The sequence below is a fragment of the Cervus canadensis genome, chromosome 1 (genome assembly GCF_019320065.1).
Source record: "Cervus canadensis isolate Bull #8, Minnesota chromosome 1, ASM1932006v1, whole genome shotgun sequence".
Taxonomy (NCBI): domain Eukaryota; kingdom Metazoa; phylum Chordata; class Mammalia; order Artiodactyla; family Cervidae; genus Cervus; species Cervus canadensis.
In genome coordinates this window covers 120818303-120834304 of record NC_057386.1, presented here as the reverse complement: position 1 = coordinate 120834304, position 16002 = coordinate 120818303, and the positions used below count along the sequence as shown (strand labels likewise).

General features: G+C 48.3%; 1 protein-coding gene across 2 annotated transcripts in view; it reads left to right on the top strand.

Annotated features, from left to right (window-relative positions):
• Positions 1-16002, top strand: part of KSR2 (kinase suppressor of ras 2) — a 424918-nt gene that overhangs the window by 349168 nt on the left and 59748 nt on the right. For both annotated transcript variants that reach the window (XM_043440060.1, XM_043440071.1), the window contains exons 11-14: positions 3835-3876; positions 4543-4615; positions 7501-7549; positions 9366-9733. In XM_043440060.1, coding sequence (XP_043295995.1) covers positions 3835-3876; positions 4543-4615; positions 7501-7549; positions 9366-9733 — 532 coding nt within the window. The remainder of the gene's footprint in view (positions 1-3834; positions 3877-4542; positions 4616-7500; positions 7550-9365; positions 9734-16002) is intronic.

Here is a 16002-nt window from a genome sequence, read left to right as displayed (position 1 = left end):
ATAACTCTACAGTTAAGGAGTCAGAAGTCCAAAATCAGTTTCACTGGGCTCAATATCAAGGTGTCTGCAGAGCTGTTTCCTTTAGGAGGTTCTAGGAAAGAATCCATTCCCTTGCCTTTTCCCAGCTTCTCAAGGGCTGCCTGCGTGCCTTTGCTCATGGCCCTACATCTGTCCAACCTCTGCTTCCGTTATCACATCTCCTCCTCTGATCCTCTGACTTGGATCCTCCTGCCCCCATCTCATAAGGACCCTTGTGATTATACTCAAGTTTCACCCAGAGAATCCAGGATAATCCCCTCATCTCAGGATCCTCAACTTAAACATATGCAAAGTCCCCTTGGTCATGTAAGGTAACATATTCCCAGGTTCCTGGAACGAGGATGTGGACGTCTTGGGAATGGAGTTGGGGGAGAAGGGCCTTATTCTGCCTGTCACAGTCTCTGCCCTCATTGAGTTTATACCTTAGTGGAAGAGACAGGTGTTAGCCTAGCAAACAGACACACGAAAATAGGATTATAAATTGTGGTAAGTGCTGTGAGGAGAGAACAGTGCTACGAGCAAGTCAAGAAGAGAACAAGTTTAGGCTGAAATATCAGAAGCAGCTGAAGGCAGGAGGGGAGTTGTTCAGGCAGACAGAGGGGAGTACACGCAAAGCCCCTTTTACCAGAAAGGGCTGGAAACATGTGACTGATGGCTCGGAGTGCCCATAACCAAGGCACCAGGCAAGGATCAGAGCTGCAGGGCTGAGGCCTGGTGGGGCCTTGCAGGGATGCATGGTTTGGGCAGGGGGTGATTTGATCTTTCCACCTTCCTTCTAGATCCTTTCTTTCAGATGGCCACTGAGGCTGCTTTCTGAGGAGTCCATAGGGAAGGAATGGGGGCTTGAGAGTGGAAGAGCCTTCAAAGTAGCCTGTTTGTCTCTTTGACCTCTGGTCACCTGCAACCTCTCAGTTCCTGAACCCTCTTTGATACCAGACAGCCAGGAGCCACTCAGAGTCATCAGCTGCCCCTCTGACCCACTTCTTTCTGGTGTCCGTCATCAGCAAGAACAGGCGGGGCTCACAGCACCCTTTCCCTCCTCCTCTGGCCAAGACTCTCTCCCTTTCAGTCATCAGGAACAAGCTGTCCTCAGGCCATGGAGGTCCTAGCAGGAGTCAGAGGCTGTGTGTGGAGGCATTTGCCGGGTGTCCATTGCTGGACACCTGTCGCTTCTCAGAGTGACACCCATTCTCCATCACCAGCCCCACCTCCTTAAAAGAATGTTTAACTGCCAGCTAACCTTTTCTGCAGACACTGAATCCCCAGTTCCAGTTGGGGAGGGAAGAGATCAGCTAAGTCTCTTGAGAATCCCATGAAATTTTTCTTTTTTAATTTTAGCTCCTGTTGACTAATAAAATGTCCAAATGCAATGAAAAAAAAAACCTAAGTTATCTAATGGAAGAAGGGTCCCTGACATCATGGAGGTCAGATTTCTTTTAAAGCTGTGTTCTGTAACCTTGAACGAGTTGCTGCCCAAACTAGGTACTTTGTTTTCCAGAATCAAAAAATACATCCATTTGGATTCCAGCTAGATTCAATATTTGGGGGATTGCTGTTCTAAAAGAGACTTGAGTAATTCAACAAACATGAGCAGCTCACTCACTGGGTACAAGGCACCAAGCCAGGTGCTTGGATCCTGAATACCAGAACTTGCTGTCCATTCTGGGATGGGGGTGAGGTTTATAAACCAGTTCCACCCTCAGGACCAGCTCATGACTGAGTTCTTTGAAACTCTCTGTCTATAATGAATTATAAAGCATTCTTGTCCGTTAGTTAAGAGAACTTAGAAAGATACCAGCTTATGCATCGCTGTTAACCTTGGTTCTGCCTCATCCCTGAACTCTTATCTCATGTAATGATGAGCTCAGCCCTATGTAGGAGAGATTATTATTGGTCCCCATTTCACATATCTGGAAACTGAGACTTGGCGAGAGATGCCCAAACGTTCACAGGCAATCAAAGGAGGAACACAGATTCAGCCCTACAGGATCGGCTTCTGGACTCCAGGTTTGGAGCCACTGTACTAATTCTTGGTGAGCCAGCTTGTCTCTGAATGGATAAAACTGTTTCTGGAAGTGTATTCACCAGCTCAGACTCATATCTGATCCCATCCCTGCTCACCACCTTTACTTGAGGACATAAAACTTTCTGTGACCTGTCCCCTGCCCCTGACATCCCTCTTACCCCCTGATCCAGGTTCTCCACCCCACTGGAGCAGTGCTAACACTGGAAACCATGGGGATGTCTGGAACAGCTGGCCTCCAGTGAACAGATGGAAAGTAAAATTAATTGTAGGAAAATCGGCAGTGAATCTGAGGAATTTTCTTTTATATTATCTTTCCTTAAATACGGAAATTAATTTGTGCCTTTGCTAGGCAGAATAATGGTCTGATCCTGGGTCCTGTTAATACGTTACTTTACACAGCTAAAGGAACTTTGCAGCTGTTACTGAATTAAGGATCTTGAAGTGGAAAGATAACCCTGGATTGTCTGGGTGGATTCTAAACGCAGTCATGAGGATCTTTTATAAGAGGGAGACAAGGCGATCAAAGACAGTAGAAGGCGACGTCAGGATGGAAGCAGCGACTGGGGTGATGGAGGTGTGAGCCAAGAAATGGAGGTAGATTCTCCAGCTGGAAAAGGCAAGGAGAAAGTTCTCCTCTGGAGCCTCCAGAGAGAACAAGCCGCCCATGACTGTTTTCAGGCTTCTGACCTTCAGAACTCTAAGAGGATAAATTTGTGTTAAGCCATCCAATTTATGATAATTTGTTACAGCAGCAATAAGAAAACCAATACAATGCTCAGTGCAGAAAATTAGAAAAACATGGAGACACATAGAGGAGACACGTAGACCACCTTCATCCAGTGCTCCTGGCCCTATCCCCAGCTTCTGGCAGTCCCAAATCCGATCTCTGTTTCTGTGAGTTTGATTTTTTTTTAGATTCTGCATATAAATGAGATAGTACTGTTTATCTTTCTCCATCTGACTTATTTTACTTAGCATGGTACCCTCGAGGTCCATCCCTTTTGTTGCGAACAGCAATGGCAAGATTTCATTCTTTATCATGGCTGAGTAGTATTCAATTGTGTATGTATGTGTGTGTGTGTGTGTGTATGTATATATACACGTATTTTCTTTATCCATTTGTCTATCGATGGGCACTTAGGTTATTTCCACACCTTTGGATGCTGATTTCTTTTCCTTCAGATATATACCCAGAAGTGCAATTGCTGGATCATCTGGTAGTTCTAATTTTTACTTTTTTAGGAGCTGCCTAATGTTTTCCACAGTGGCTGCACCAATTTACATTCCCACCAGGGGTGCACAAGGGTTTCCTTTTCTTTACGTCTTTACCAATATTTGTTATTTCTTGTCTTTTTTGGTAATAGGAATCCTAACTGTGAGGTGATACGTTATTGTGATCATAAAGGATTTTCTTAAGCCACTATAACCACTCTGCCAGAAGGGAGAAAATTAATGTGTTAGATTATGGGTTTAGAGACTTCTCTCTACGTGTGTGTCTTTATGCATTTAACAAAGATGAGATTGTGCTCAGGATGGCTCTCCGAGGTGGGGTGCTCTGTCTTCAGGGAGTTTCAATGGGAGGGTTGGCTTGAATGTTTCCGGATTCTTTACACATGTTCTCAGTTGCTTAGAATTTGGGGTGTCTGCAGAAGTCTGGAAACTGTCAGGGGTGGGCAGAGGACCACAGGGTGGCTACAGGAGCCCCATTTGTTACCTGAAGGGCCAGCTCCGGGGCGGCACTCACTGTGGTGTTTTCTTTCTTTTGCAAGCGTCCCACTACTACAAATACAGGCAGCAGTTCATCTTCCCAGGTGAGTTTCCTATGAGCTCAGTTTCTTCCAAGCGAGCCCACCGAGGCGTGGCAGCTGCTGTGAGGGGACAGAGGCGAATGTTGCCGGAGTGTACGAGCCCAAAGAGGATCAGGTGGAACCATCCAGACCACAGGCTAGCTACTGGATGTGGAGGCAGGGGTAAAAAGGGTGGGGAGTCCAAGGACTCAGTGGCACCAATGAGGTCCCAAAGCACAAATGGAAAGGCCTGAGTGGGTGGTCTGCAGTGCAAGGATGGGCAAGGGTGGGGAGGGGTCCAGAACCCCATGGTGGGGGAGAGATGGTCAAAGGGGCTGGAATCGGGCATGGGAGACATGAAACCAAGAGGCCTCATCATCCCAAAGGGGACTCAGGAGTGAGGAGAACCCAGAGATGATGCTTCAGTGGGTGCTTCGGGCCAGAGGCTTGGGGGCTCCGGCAGCCCCATCGGTGTCAATGGGGAGTTTTGTTCAGGATGTCATCTTGACTACTCATGCATCTCAGCAGGTAAATTCAAGTGGTCAGGGAAAGGAGAGAGTGGATTGGGCAGCCAGGGACTCCTGATCTGGTGAGAAGTTTCCAGCCACCGGCATCTTCCAGGAATCAGGCTTTTGGGGGAGCTTGTGGACCCCTTGTCTGGTTTCTGACTGTCCAATCTTTGGCTCTCAGATGTGGTGCCAGTGCCAGAGACGCCGACGCGGGCGCCCCAGGTCATTCTGCATCCAGTGACCTCGAATCCAATGTAAGTGGGGTAGAGACCTCTCCCCCTGCTCTGGCCTTTCAGTTTGCTCAGGATCCCTGTCTTCTTTCTTCCTCTTCCTGGAATTGATGGGGTGGGAGGCAGGGTTGGGGGAAGCTTGAGGGGGCCACAGAGACAAGCAAATAACTTGGGCAAAGAGAGGGAGAATGAGACAGCCCAGGCCGAGAGGCACAGTGCCAGTCCCTGTGAGTCACTTCTGCCGTGTGTCTCTGGTCTCGCCAATCAGGTGTGACTTCAGGGGCCGGACCATTTCCTTCAGACCCCCAGATCCTCCTGTGGTCAGAAAGACAACTTCTCCCAGGCAATAGCTAAACCTTAATGGAAGGGCAGTTATTCTACATCATTATCCACTGCTTAAAAAGGAAAATTTAGGTTTATACTAGAGATCAGTAACTTACAGCCAATGGGACAGACCCATGTTTTTGTAAATAAATTTTGTTGGAACACTGCCATGCCCATTTATTCACAACATGCTGTCTATGGCAGCATTTGGACTACAGCAGCAGAGATGAGTCGTTCCAACAGTGACCGCTGTGTGGCCATTAGACCCTCAAATATTTACTATCTGGCCCAGCAAGTTTGCCAATCCCTGGTTTCTAACATTACAAAAATAAAATGAGCTTATTTTGTGAAATTTAAACTATTCTATAAAAAAAAGAAAAAGAATAATTTATAATTGCACCACTCTTAGAAGTATGCTCTATTCATATTTTACATACTTGGGATCTAAACTGTGTGCGATTTCCATCCTGCTCTGTTCATCCCTTAACGCTATAACATCATCTTTTTCATACTATTCCAGACTCTTCATACGCATTGATTTTAAAATACCATATTGATTTGGAATGATCTCCTTAACCGTTTCTCTACTGCTGGATTTTACATCTTCCCATATTTCACTGTTATAAACAGTTCTGCAATGAACATCTTTGTGTGTGATGTCTTTAGCTTCCTTAGAATACAAGCCCTCTTTCTAGGAGGCTATTGCTCATGCAGCCAAAGTGAAATCACCTTCCATAACTTCTTTGGTTGTGACCCAAGTCTAGGGCATGCTAAGGACCCAACTTTGGTTTGACATCTTTCCAAACTCACATTTTTGCCTATCTGGTTTTTCTTCTGGCTCCCCCAGCTGCTCCATACTTTCTGACCCGTGTTACCGACTTTGTTAAAGACCCAAATGGTACATCTCTGAGATCAAAGGAGCAGCAGTTTGCCGGAGGATGTTGTGCTGACATCTAGCTCCAGATCGTTTCTCTACAGCACATAAACCAGTTCCACAATTTGTGCAAGATGAACTCCAGGTTATTAACTGAGAGTCAGGGAGTGCTAGTGAAAAACGGAGTCAATAAGTGCCCACGATCTGCTTAAATGTGTGTGGAGTGATGGGAACTGACTCTTTGCAGCAGGGAAATCATTTAATAGCCCCGGCTGCTGTAATCACGCCTTAATGCAAGCCGAGGAGGGCAGCCCGTTCTGTTGGGCGTGAGGAGGGACTCCAGCTGCATTGTTCCACCTCCCCCGGGGCATCAGATTTCCAGCGTGCAGTTTCTGCCTTTCAAAGCTGTACTATAAATTATTGGTTAATAGGGTGGCAGATGCTACTTCTTTCTTCTTCTTTGAGCTCTTACAATCTTTCAGCCTCCCTCTCACCAGGAGTCTCTCCAGCAAGTGGATTGACTCTGTCTGCAGGGTTGGCAGCTTCCTGGTGAGGTCTGAGAGTCAGGATAGGGGAGCCCCCATCAAATAAGGAGATGGGTTGGGGGAATCTGCTAAGCTTCCATGGTGGCCACTGTGATCCTTTTCTCCCACCAGTTTCAGTTCACTCTGGAAACATCCTCTACCTTAAAAACCCACTCCCCCCACCAAATTCTTTAACACACGCTGTGCCTTGCATTTCCCTCACGTATCGTGTGCTCCAGCAGGCCCACAAATCCCCTGCATGTGCACCCAACTCACACGCACAGAGAGCAACCCCTGCACAGAGCACATCCCATGACACCCACACGGCCCTCAGTGGACACTCAGCACTCGCGGTGTGTGTGCCCCCAGCTCCTATACCCGGCTTGTTCCTGTGCTCAGAACACAAATGTGGCTCAGGAGCTCAAGAATGCATGGGATACACACACGCGTGCATGCACACACACACACACACCTGTGTCTTCCAGTCCAATGCAATCTGCCTCCTCCTCCTCGTTCTCACTCACCCATCTCCATGGAACGTGATTGGCAAGGTCCAACTCAAAACAATGCGAACTTTCAAATTCATCCAGTAATCCTCTCTCTTGGGCATTTCCATCATCATCCATTTATTCAGTTCATACCTAACTTTTGACCCTTGTTACTCATAGCCTTTCTACACTAGTATATAAATATTCCTTAAGGTCAGGAAGCCATGTCAGTTTCAATGCTGTATCCCTCTAAGGGTCTGGCACTGTTCCTGACTCTTAATTCTAATCAAATGGGTGAATGAATGAATCCTTCCAAAGAATCCTTCCAAAAGATTCAGAACTGTAGAGATATGATTAATTCTTTCCTAAGGAACACCTAGAGCTCTGGGGATTCTGCCATCCATGGCATTTTATAAGGAATTTATAAGGCCAATTTATACAGAAATTGCTAGATTAGGGGAAACCAACAAAGAAAAATGAGCCCTGAGCAGACCAGAAAGTCCATTTAAAACAATGTCCTTGTGCACCTCTCCTTGGTGGCGAGGTTATGGATTATTTTAGACACAAGCAGTGAAGAGAAATTGGAGAAAAAGGCTTAATGGAGAGCTTCACATTTTAAGACGTTTCATACATGGATCAAGTCAATGCATGCACCCATCATTTCACCCTAGGGTCACGTTTATTTTTCTTTCTTTAAAGCTTGGAAGGAAATCCATTACTTCAAATTGAAGTGGAGCCAACCTCGGAGGTGAGAACCAGAGAGCGATGAAGCAAATGAAGCAACTTTTTCCGGGGCCTGCCCACTTGGCAAAGGCGATTGATGTCTTTGATGACACAGAGGGCTTGGGGTGGACTGGGGATACAGTGCCCTGCTTGATGGACAACTAACAAGCAAGGGGCCCCTCCTGGTGCCAAGCCTAATGGGCCGTTAACATGGTGTGCATCACGGAAAAGCTAGTTGTGCAGAAGTTGGCAGGTGATCTGCATTCTTAGTTGAAAATTCAGCTCAGAGCCAGTGAGTACCAAGGGGGATGTGCCCCACTACTTTCTGAAGAATATGTGAGAGGAGGGGACGAGGGCCTCAGGGTCTCGGGCTTAGTGTGGTGTTAAGAATGTTCTGGGGCCTCTTCCCACCTGCCAGAACTCCTAGAGGAATAAACGAAGTCTTTGGGGTGAGAACCAGAGCCCTGACTCTTCAACCCTGCTGGTAGGTCCTGAACTGAGGGGAATAGAGTCAGGGTCCCCAGAGCAAATCGTGTCCTTTTCTGGAACGATCACAGTAGCTGGAAAGTGACCCTGAATGAAGCTGTATTTCCCATGTCATTTCTCCTGAACATGCCTTTGGGAGTAGCTTGCTCAGGTTTGGGGTTTAGAGAGACTGCACTCGGCCAAGGGGCCTCCTTCTCCGGCCGTCTTGTCAGGCTCCAAGCCCATGAAAATCACCACCACCTCCCCCCCGCCACCCCCCACTGGGCTCAGGCCGCTGCTGCTTGCACATTCCAGCTGAAGAAGCCAAGGCACCAGGCCTCAGGTGTCTCCGGACACCACGCTGGGAAGTCGGATCCCTAGGCCTGGAGTTTCTAACTGTTGCAGTGGTCACGTCTAAGTGTGCCTGAGTCATGTGGGCGTGCAGTGAAAATGCAGAGTCCTGGCTCTGGCCTGCGGATTTTCTGATTCAGAAAATCTGGCTGGGGCCCACGAGTCTGTATTTTTTTTCAGCCATCCTGGCAGCTGTTTTGTACAGGCAGTCAGGTCTGTGCAAAGAACTCAAGAGATCTTTGCCTCACGGAAAACCTCACACCACCCCCAGGGGCAGATGTCATTAGCCCCACTTTATGATAAGTCAAGGAAGGCCCAGAGAAGTGAAGCTCCTTGCCCAAGGTCACACAGTGGCCAGATTCCAGCTCATCTGGTCTGACTGTTAAGCCCATTCTGTCAACCTCTCACTCTTCTATCTCCTGCCTTCCCAACTGAACAGGAACCCCAGGCCTCCGGCCTATACCGAGTACCTCTGACATCTCCTGGTTTCTGCCTCATCAATTCAAATTCCTCCAAGGGAACGAAGGCCCTCTCTGTTAAGGATTGTCACATGTTATATGCAGGTGTATAGGGTGTCCGTATTTCAGCTTGTTGTTTTTCTTACTCCCACATAAATAACCAGACAAGTCAGAACATCATGGTCTAGTAGGAGGGCATCAAATATTAGGAGGCTAGAGACCTGAATCTTAACCCTTGCTCTGCCTGGCAGCCTGACCAGAGCTAGGCACTTCCCACAGGGACCAACCATCCCTGTCTGCCGGTTTCCCAAGTGTGAGACTGTCAGCTCCCAAATGGGCAAAGTCCTGGGAAACCAGGATAGGTGGTCCCTGCCCCCCAGCATTTCTTCTCTCTGAGCTTCAGTTTCATGATCTCCCTTTCAGCTCCTTCACTTCAGCACAGTGATAGACAGGAGGTACTTGGGCAAATAGAGAGACATGTGTGCACTGGCCAAAAACACACAGTGGGGACCTGGTGGGCAGGCGGGATGCTGACGGGAACTGACCCCTCTCCCTCTCTGGCCGTAGAATGAGGAGGGCCACGACGAGGCCGAGGAGTCGGAGGATGACTTTGAGGAGATGAACCTGTCCCTCCTCTCGGCCCGGAGCTTCCCTCGCAAGGCCAGCCAGACCAGCATCTTCCTCCAGGAGTGGGACATCCCCTTCGAGCAGCTGGAAATCGGCGAGCTCATCGGGAAGGGCCGCTTCGGGCAGGTGTACCACGGCCGCTGGCATGGCGAGGTGGCCATCCGGCTGATCGACATCGAGAGGGACAACGAGGAGCAGCTCAAGGCCTTCAAGCGGGAGGTGATGGCCTACAGGCAGACGCGGCATGAGAACGTGGTACTGTTCATGGGCGCCTGCATGAGCCCGCCACACCTGGCCATCATCACCAGGTCAGTCCCGCCTGGGTTCCCCACTGTCATATTCATTCCCAAAGCTCTGCTTCCGGCAGCATTGAGCAGCGGGGGTTCTGGTAGATTCAACATTCTGGTGAATAGAGGGTCTGGCTTTACCAATCACATCTATGGTTTGAAGCTTTGAGATTCCAGAAAATGCTATTTGTGCTGCAACTCTGGTTGAGAAGTTCTGTGGAGAGAGCTCCACGTGGGAAGTCAGAAAAGCTGGTATTGAATCCCCTTGTGCTCCACACTTGTGAAAAAGCGTCTTTGAGACTCACTTTCTCCAAATGTAATTGAATGGATTAGACTAGCTCGGGTGTCAGCAAACTTTTCCTGTTAAAGGGCCCAATAGTGTTTTCGGCCTTGCAGGCCGTAAGGTTTCTGCAGCAGCAGCTCGTCTCTGCTACTGTAGTGTGAAAGCAACCTCAGACAGTCTATAAGTGGATGTCTGTGGCTGCGTGCCAATAAAGCTTTGTTAACACAACCAGGCGATGGGCTGGGTTTGACCTACAGACCCTAGTTTGTTGAACCCGGACTAACATTCTGATGACTGATTCCGGCTTTCATTAAAACAGCGGCGCACATTTGTAGGGCTCCACCGTTGTTCTTTTAAATATTCAGGATCCATGGTTGATAGCTGTACAAAAGGGGTGGTTAACAGAGAAGTGACAGTAGGAGCATATCAGATGTTGGGAACTTTTTTGGACTTGCTGTCTCTAACCTCCCGCAGTGATGTAGGCATGGGGAAAAATAACTGTAGATTCAGTTGAGCAGTTGTGGAACAACCTTTTGATGTGTTTTTAAGCTGGGGCCTTTGCTCTCCTATCACTTAGGACGAGCCACAGCATCAGTGTTCTTGTGCCAAGGGTCCATTAGGAATCTTCTCATTCTTAATCTCAACACAGGCAATAAGATCCCAAGTACACAAGCCTTGCGTCTTGGTAAGTGCTATGGTGGGAGCTGTGGGCTCAGGGAAGAGCTGGTGTGTCTTTGATCTGTTCCCTTGTGATCCATACAAACCCTCTTTGAGTCCATTTGTAAGACCTGGGTGATGGGTAGAAGCTGTGTTATCATCTGTCACCATTGATTATGCAGCTGGTGGGTTGACTGGAACTTGTGTGTCAAATGGTAAGTGCTTGCAAAGGATTAGAGATCTAAGGATGGCTCTTCAACCCTTCTTTAAACCAAGGAAGAAATGGTCAGCTCTCACTTCTACACAGGACCAGAAGTGGCTATCAGATAATAAGCCAGATCATATTCGGGGCTGAGTTGCTCTGAGTAGAGGAGTGGATCAGTAAGCTTTTCTGAGTAACAAACACCCCCAAACTTCACAGTTTCTCACTAGTCTGTACACAGTTCTTCTGTGGCTGGGGTCTTGGATGTGTCTGTGGTCTGCTGGCAGGTCAGGTTGAGGGCTGGTCAGTCTCGAATGCCTTTGCTCACGTGAGTGATGGTTGGACATGTGTCTGATGGTTGGCAGATTGTCAGCTGGGGTGCCTCAGTTCTTCTACACGTGGCCTCTCACCCCCCAACAGGTCAGCTTGGGCTCCTTCCCATGGTGGTCTCAGAGTTCCAAGTGCAGCAAGACAGCAAGAGGTCAAACCCTGATGCACAGTGGCATTCGCATCTCTGTCTGTGTTGCATTGGCTGATGTCCAGTGGCCAAAGCAAGTCACGTGGCCCACCTCTATCCAAGGCGTGCAGAACAGACTCTACCTCTGGCTGGGAGGATTTGGAACGCCATTGTTGCGAGAATGTTCATTCAGGGAGAGGGCCAGTGTGTGGTTGTTTTCCCGCCTACCACTGCCAGCAAGCCCCTTAGCTCCCTTTTCTTTCTCCTTTCTGGTATGTATCATCTATATTAGCAGGCTGTCTGCAGTCCTTTACTTGGGGTACACAAGTCTGATTAGAAGATAGTCTTTCCCACCACCACTGGTTTCTGTCCCTGTTCCCACCAGTCTGTTAGCCCAACTCCCTCTCTCTGATCAGCTCCTCACCTTCTGGCCTGCTAAACCCCTCTTTTTCAAATCCTCAAATTAGAAATTCAAAATCCATCACCTCTTCTCCTGTGCCTGAACCCTCTAAGGACCTCCTGGCCTCTGACTTTTTCCAGGAGTATCAATGGAACCCACTTACCCATGCCTCCCTCCCTTCTTCCCCAAGGGCTGGCTAATTGGAAATGGATGGATGCAGTTAGCAGCCTTCCTTGAAAAAAAGAGTGGCCATTATGAAAATGTGTCGCTCCCCCTGCAAGCCAGCTGCGTTGGCGGCCCCTTTTCTATTATATACAGAATCCTGAGTCCCCCTCCCCAAGCACCATAACTGCCTGCAGATTTCACAAATAGCACAGCCTTTTCCTGGCACCGCGATAAAGACTTCGCAGCTTTGGGACATATAATTGGTCTCTGAAGTGTTTTGGTATTTTGTTTGAAGAAGCCAGATGAGCCCCAAAGAAGTGGCATTTATTCCATATTATTGTGTCATTATATATTTATCTGAAGGAGGGGCCAGGTGCCCTCCTCATTCCCGTTCAACACCATCCACTTGTTGGCCACCCAGGTTTCTTATCTGAACGTTCAGTTTGAAACCAAATATTTGAGTAATTCGATTAATCACTTACATTCGTGCAGTTGGCTGGCAGAGGTTGATGGTTGGATGCAAGCCAACCAACTGGAACAGCCTCTGGACCCTGGATTTATTTTACAGGGAACATAAAACCAGATAATCACCTGGCATATTCTGGATAAATTCACAATGGCATGTTCTAGCCAATTACTTAGTAATTATCATCGAAGTTAACACGTATTTCTAAGATTAGCTTCCTTGTAATGCGGTGTGGGTGGCTCTTGGGGAGTGAGTAATAACCAACTAGTTACCCAATTGCTAGAGCCACAAATGCAATTAGCAGCAAGATTGCTAAATCGTTTCACGATTGGGTCATTATAGGATTATTGCCAGGCTATTGACCGTCTGCACAATCACTCATTTTTTTAAAGCCCCAGATGGAATTTGAAAGCCAATAAAGATAGGATTGAATGAAAGCATCTCTTGTCCTTCTCCCTTGCTGCAGAGTCTCTTAGATCTCAGTTTTCCCATCTGTAAAATGAACAGGTAGAAGCAGATGTTGGTTGCAGGGTCCTTCTTTGGTTCTCTGAGCCTGGGCCACTTCAGAAGCAGTCTGGAACAGCCCTGGAACCATGCTTCCCAAAATACAGCCCACCAGGGCCACCTGCATAAGAACCACCAAAGGGAGGAAGGTCATTAAAATGCAGATTCCTGGGTGCCACCTCTATTCATTTCCTAGGGCCATCAAGACAAATGGCTACAAACTTGATGGCTTAAAGCACCATGCATTCATTCTCTTACAGGTGTGGAGGTCACAAGTTTGGAGTGGGTCTTGCTACAACCAAAGCAGGGCTGCTTTGTTTTCTGGAGGCTTTGGAGCTTTTAGAGCTCCCAACTTTTAGAGCTGCCTTCCTTGCATCCCTTGGCTTGTGGCCCCTTCCTCCATCTTCAAAGCCAGCATTGTGGCATCTTACTTCCACTGACGCAGGTCACATCTCTCTTATAAGGACTCTTGTAGGACCTACCCAGGTAATCCAAGATAATCTCCATTTCAAGATGTTTGACTTAATGGCAACTGCAAAGTCCCTTTTGCCATATAAACTGACAGTGACAGTGTTCAGCAATTAGGAACTGGATATCTCTGGAGGCCATTCTCCAGTCTATTGAATTTTCCTCAATCTGGTGGATCAAGTCTATTTGTAGGTGAAGCCTTTTTCAACCAAGCTCCCATTCTAATTCCAACAAACACTTGGGATCCAGCCCTAAAGAGTATCGGCAGGGAGTATTATTTAAGTGCACAGTGTAGGTGTCAGATGCGTCCAGCTACTGCAGACGGAAATGGAAACAAGGAAATTTCCAAGGAAGACAGACTGGACAGAATTACAAAGAACTGGAACCTCAATGGGAGGTAATGTGTTACCTATCTGGTGACAGGAGTCTGGGCCAACCTGCCTTAGCTTGATGCCATGGAGACGAAACACATCCCTAAAGTTGATGTCTCCGGGAGGGCCTCCCCAGGGCAGCCTGATGCCCCTGAACCCACCCTGGCCACGTCACAGATGTGGAGACGCCAGAGGGAGCCAGGACAGGAGCACAGATCTCCACCACCAGTACGCCTCCTCCCCTGACAGTTTGAAAACCCCATCCTTCTCCAGGCTTGTCCACCCACCCATCCACCCATCCATCCATGCAACGGATATTTAGTAAACTCTAATTAAGCACCAGGCATTTTGCTGGATGTTAGGGGGCGATAGTGAGCAAGACAGGCATGGACTGGGTTAATAGAGGGCTATCATTTTATTTGGAGAGACAGCAGTAAATACTAAAGCAATAGAGATCGTTTGAGTAGGTCCCAGCCTGTTGAAGGAAACAAACTGGAGAGATGTGCCGCAGAGGGACTTGGGTATCAGGGTAGTTTTAGCGATGTGTGTGTTGGGGTGGGGTGGTGTCCAGGCAGCCTCTCTGAAGCAGTGGTATTTGGGCAGAGACCCTGATGCTAGGAGCCAGTGGGGGCAGGGCACACCCCAAAGAGCGAATAGCAAATGCAAAGGCCCAGGGGTAGGAATGAGCAGAGGGTGATTAAAGGACCAGAAGGAAGACTGTGGTGGCAGAGCCTGGTGGGTGAGGGCAAGAGGGTAGACAACGAAGGTAAAGAACCGGGCAGGAGCCAGACGGGGGAGGGGAGGGGCTCTCTAGCTGGTTTGGGGGGCAGGGTTTAAAACAATGCCAGCACCTACCCCAGTCTCTCATCCTTGGCACTGTGACCTTCTCATCCTCAGCCCTGTGGCCTTTGGGGCTGGACGATTCATTTATGGCGGCTGTCCTATGCATTCGAGGCACTCCCTGCCCCCTGCCCACTAGGCACCAGGAGGACCAACTCCCTAGTTGTGATAACCCAAATGTCTTTAGATTGCCAACACCACCTGGGGGCAAAGTCGCCCCAGTTAAGGACTCTAGTTCCCAGAGAGCCTCTAATTAGTCTAGATGGGGCTCTGCCCTCAGTACAAAGCCTCCCCAGGTGACTCTTTTGGTGGCCAGGAGACCCTCCTTCATAGAACCTAAAAGCTGGATGAGAGGTCTGAATTTTATGCTCAGTGCAGCAGGCAGGGACAGTATCCAGTGTGTTTGGGGGCAAAAAGTGAGAAACTTCCAACATGAAGGGTATTGCAGAGTGTTTTTAAAGAAGGGAGTATTTTGATGGCTGCCAAGGTAACAACAGTTCAAAGAAATGTCACTTTTTCTGCCCTAACTTCCCAAAACGATCAAAGAGCTGGTGGCTTCGGCAGGTGCCAGCATCCACTCCCACCGCCCATCCCATTGCCCCTGGCCAGACCAGAAAGCACTGTGTTATAAAGACCACCTTGTCGTGATTGCTATACTAACAGTGAATGAGGGTCTGCACCAGCAGAGGGGAAGCTGCCAAGTGTGAGCCTAGGGAGAAAGAAGCTGCCCCATCCCTCCCAGAAAGGTTTATCACAATGTCCCGATGTCCTCTTTACATTCTGCATCAGCCAGGGCAGGAGGACTTGGAGAGCTGTGAGCCAGGTAGAGGCTTTTCTTGCCTTTTCTAACAGCTAAAGGAGGCAGCATAGCTGATCCTCATTGTTAAAACCATTTCCCTGACTGAGGGGCATTTATTTAACGATAATAAATGCAGAATCCTCCAGAAGCAACAGATTCCAGCAGCCTTCAGCAAGGCACAGTGACGGTCTCCTGGTTATCAATGTGCCCATTTTCAGTTGAGTTCAGTGGCTCAGTCATGTCCGACTCCCTGCGACCCCATGGATTGCAGCACGCCAGGCCTCCCCGTCCATCACCAACTCCCAGAGTTTACTTAAAATCATGTTCACTGAGTCAGTGATGCCATCCAACCATCTCATCCTGTCGTCCCCTTCTCCTCCTGCCTTTAATCTTTCCCAGCATCAGAATCTTCCAGTGAATCAGCTCTTCACATCAGGTGGCCAAAGTATTGGAGTTTCAGCTTTAGCATCAGTCCTTCCAATGAATATTCAGGACTGATTTCCTTTAGGAGGGACTGATTGGATCTCCTTGCTGTCCAAGGGACTCTCAAGAGTCTTCCCTAACACCACAGTTCAAAAGCATCAATTCTTGGGCACTCAGCTTTCTTATAGTCCAACTCTCACATCCATACATGACTACTGGGAAAACCATAGCCTTGACTAGACAAACCTTTGTTGG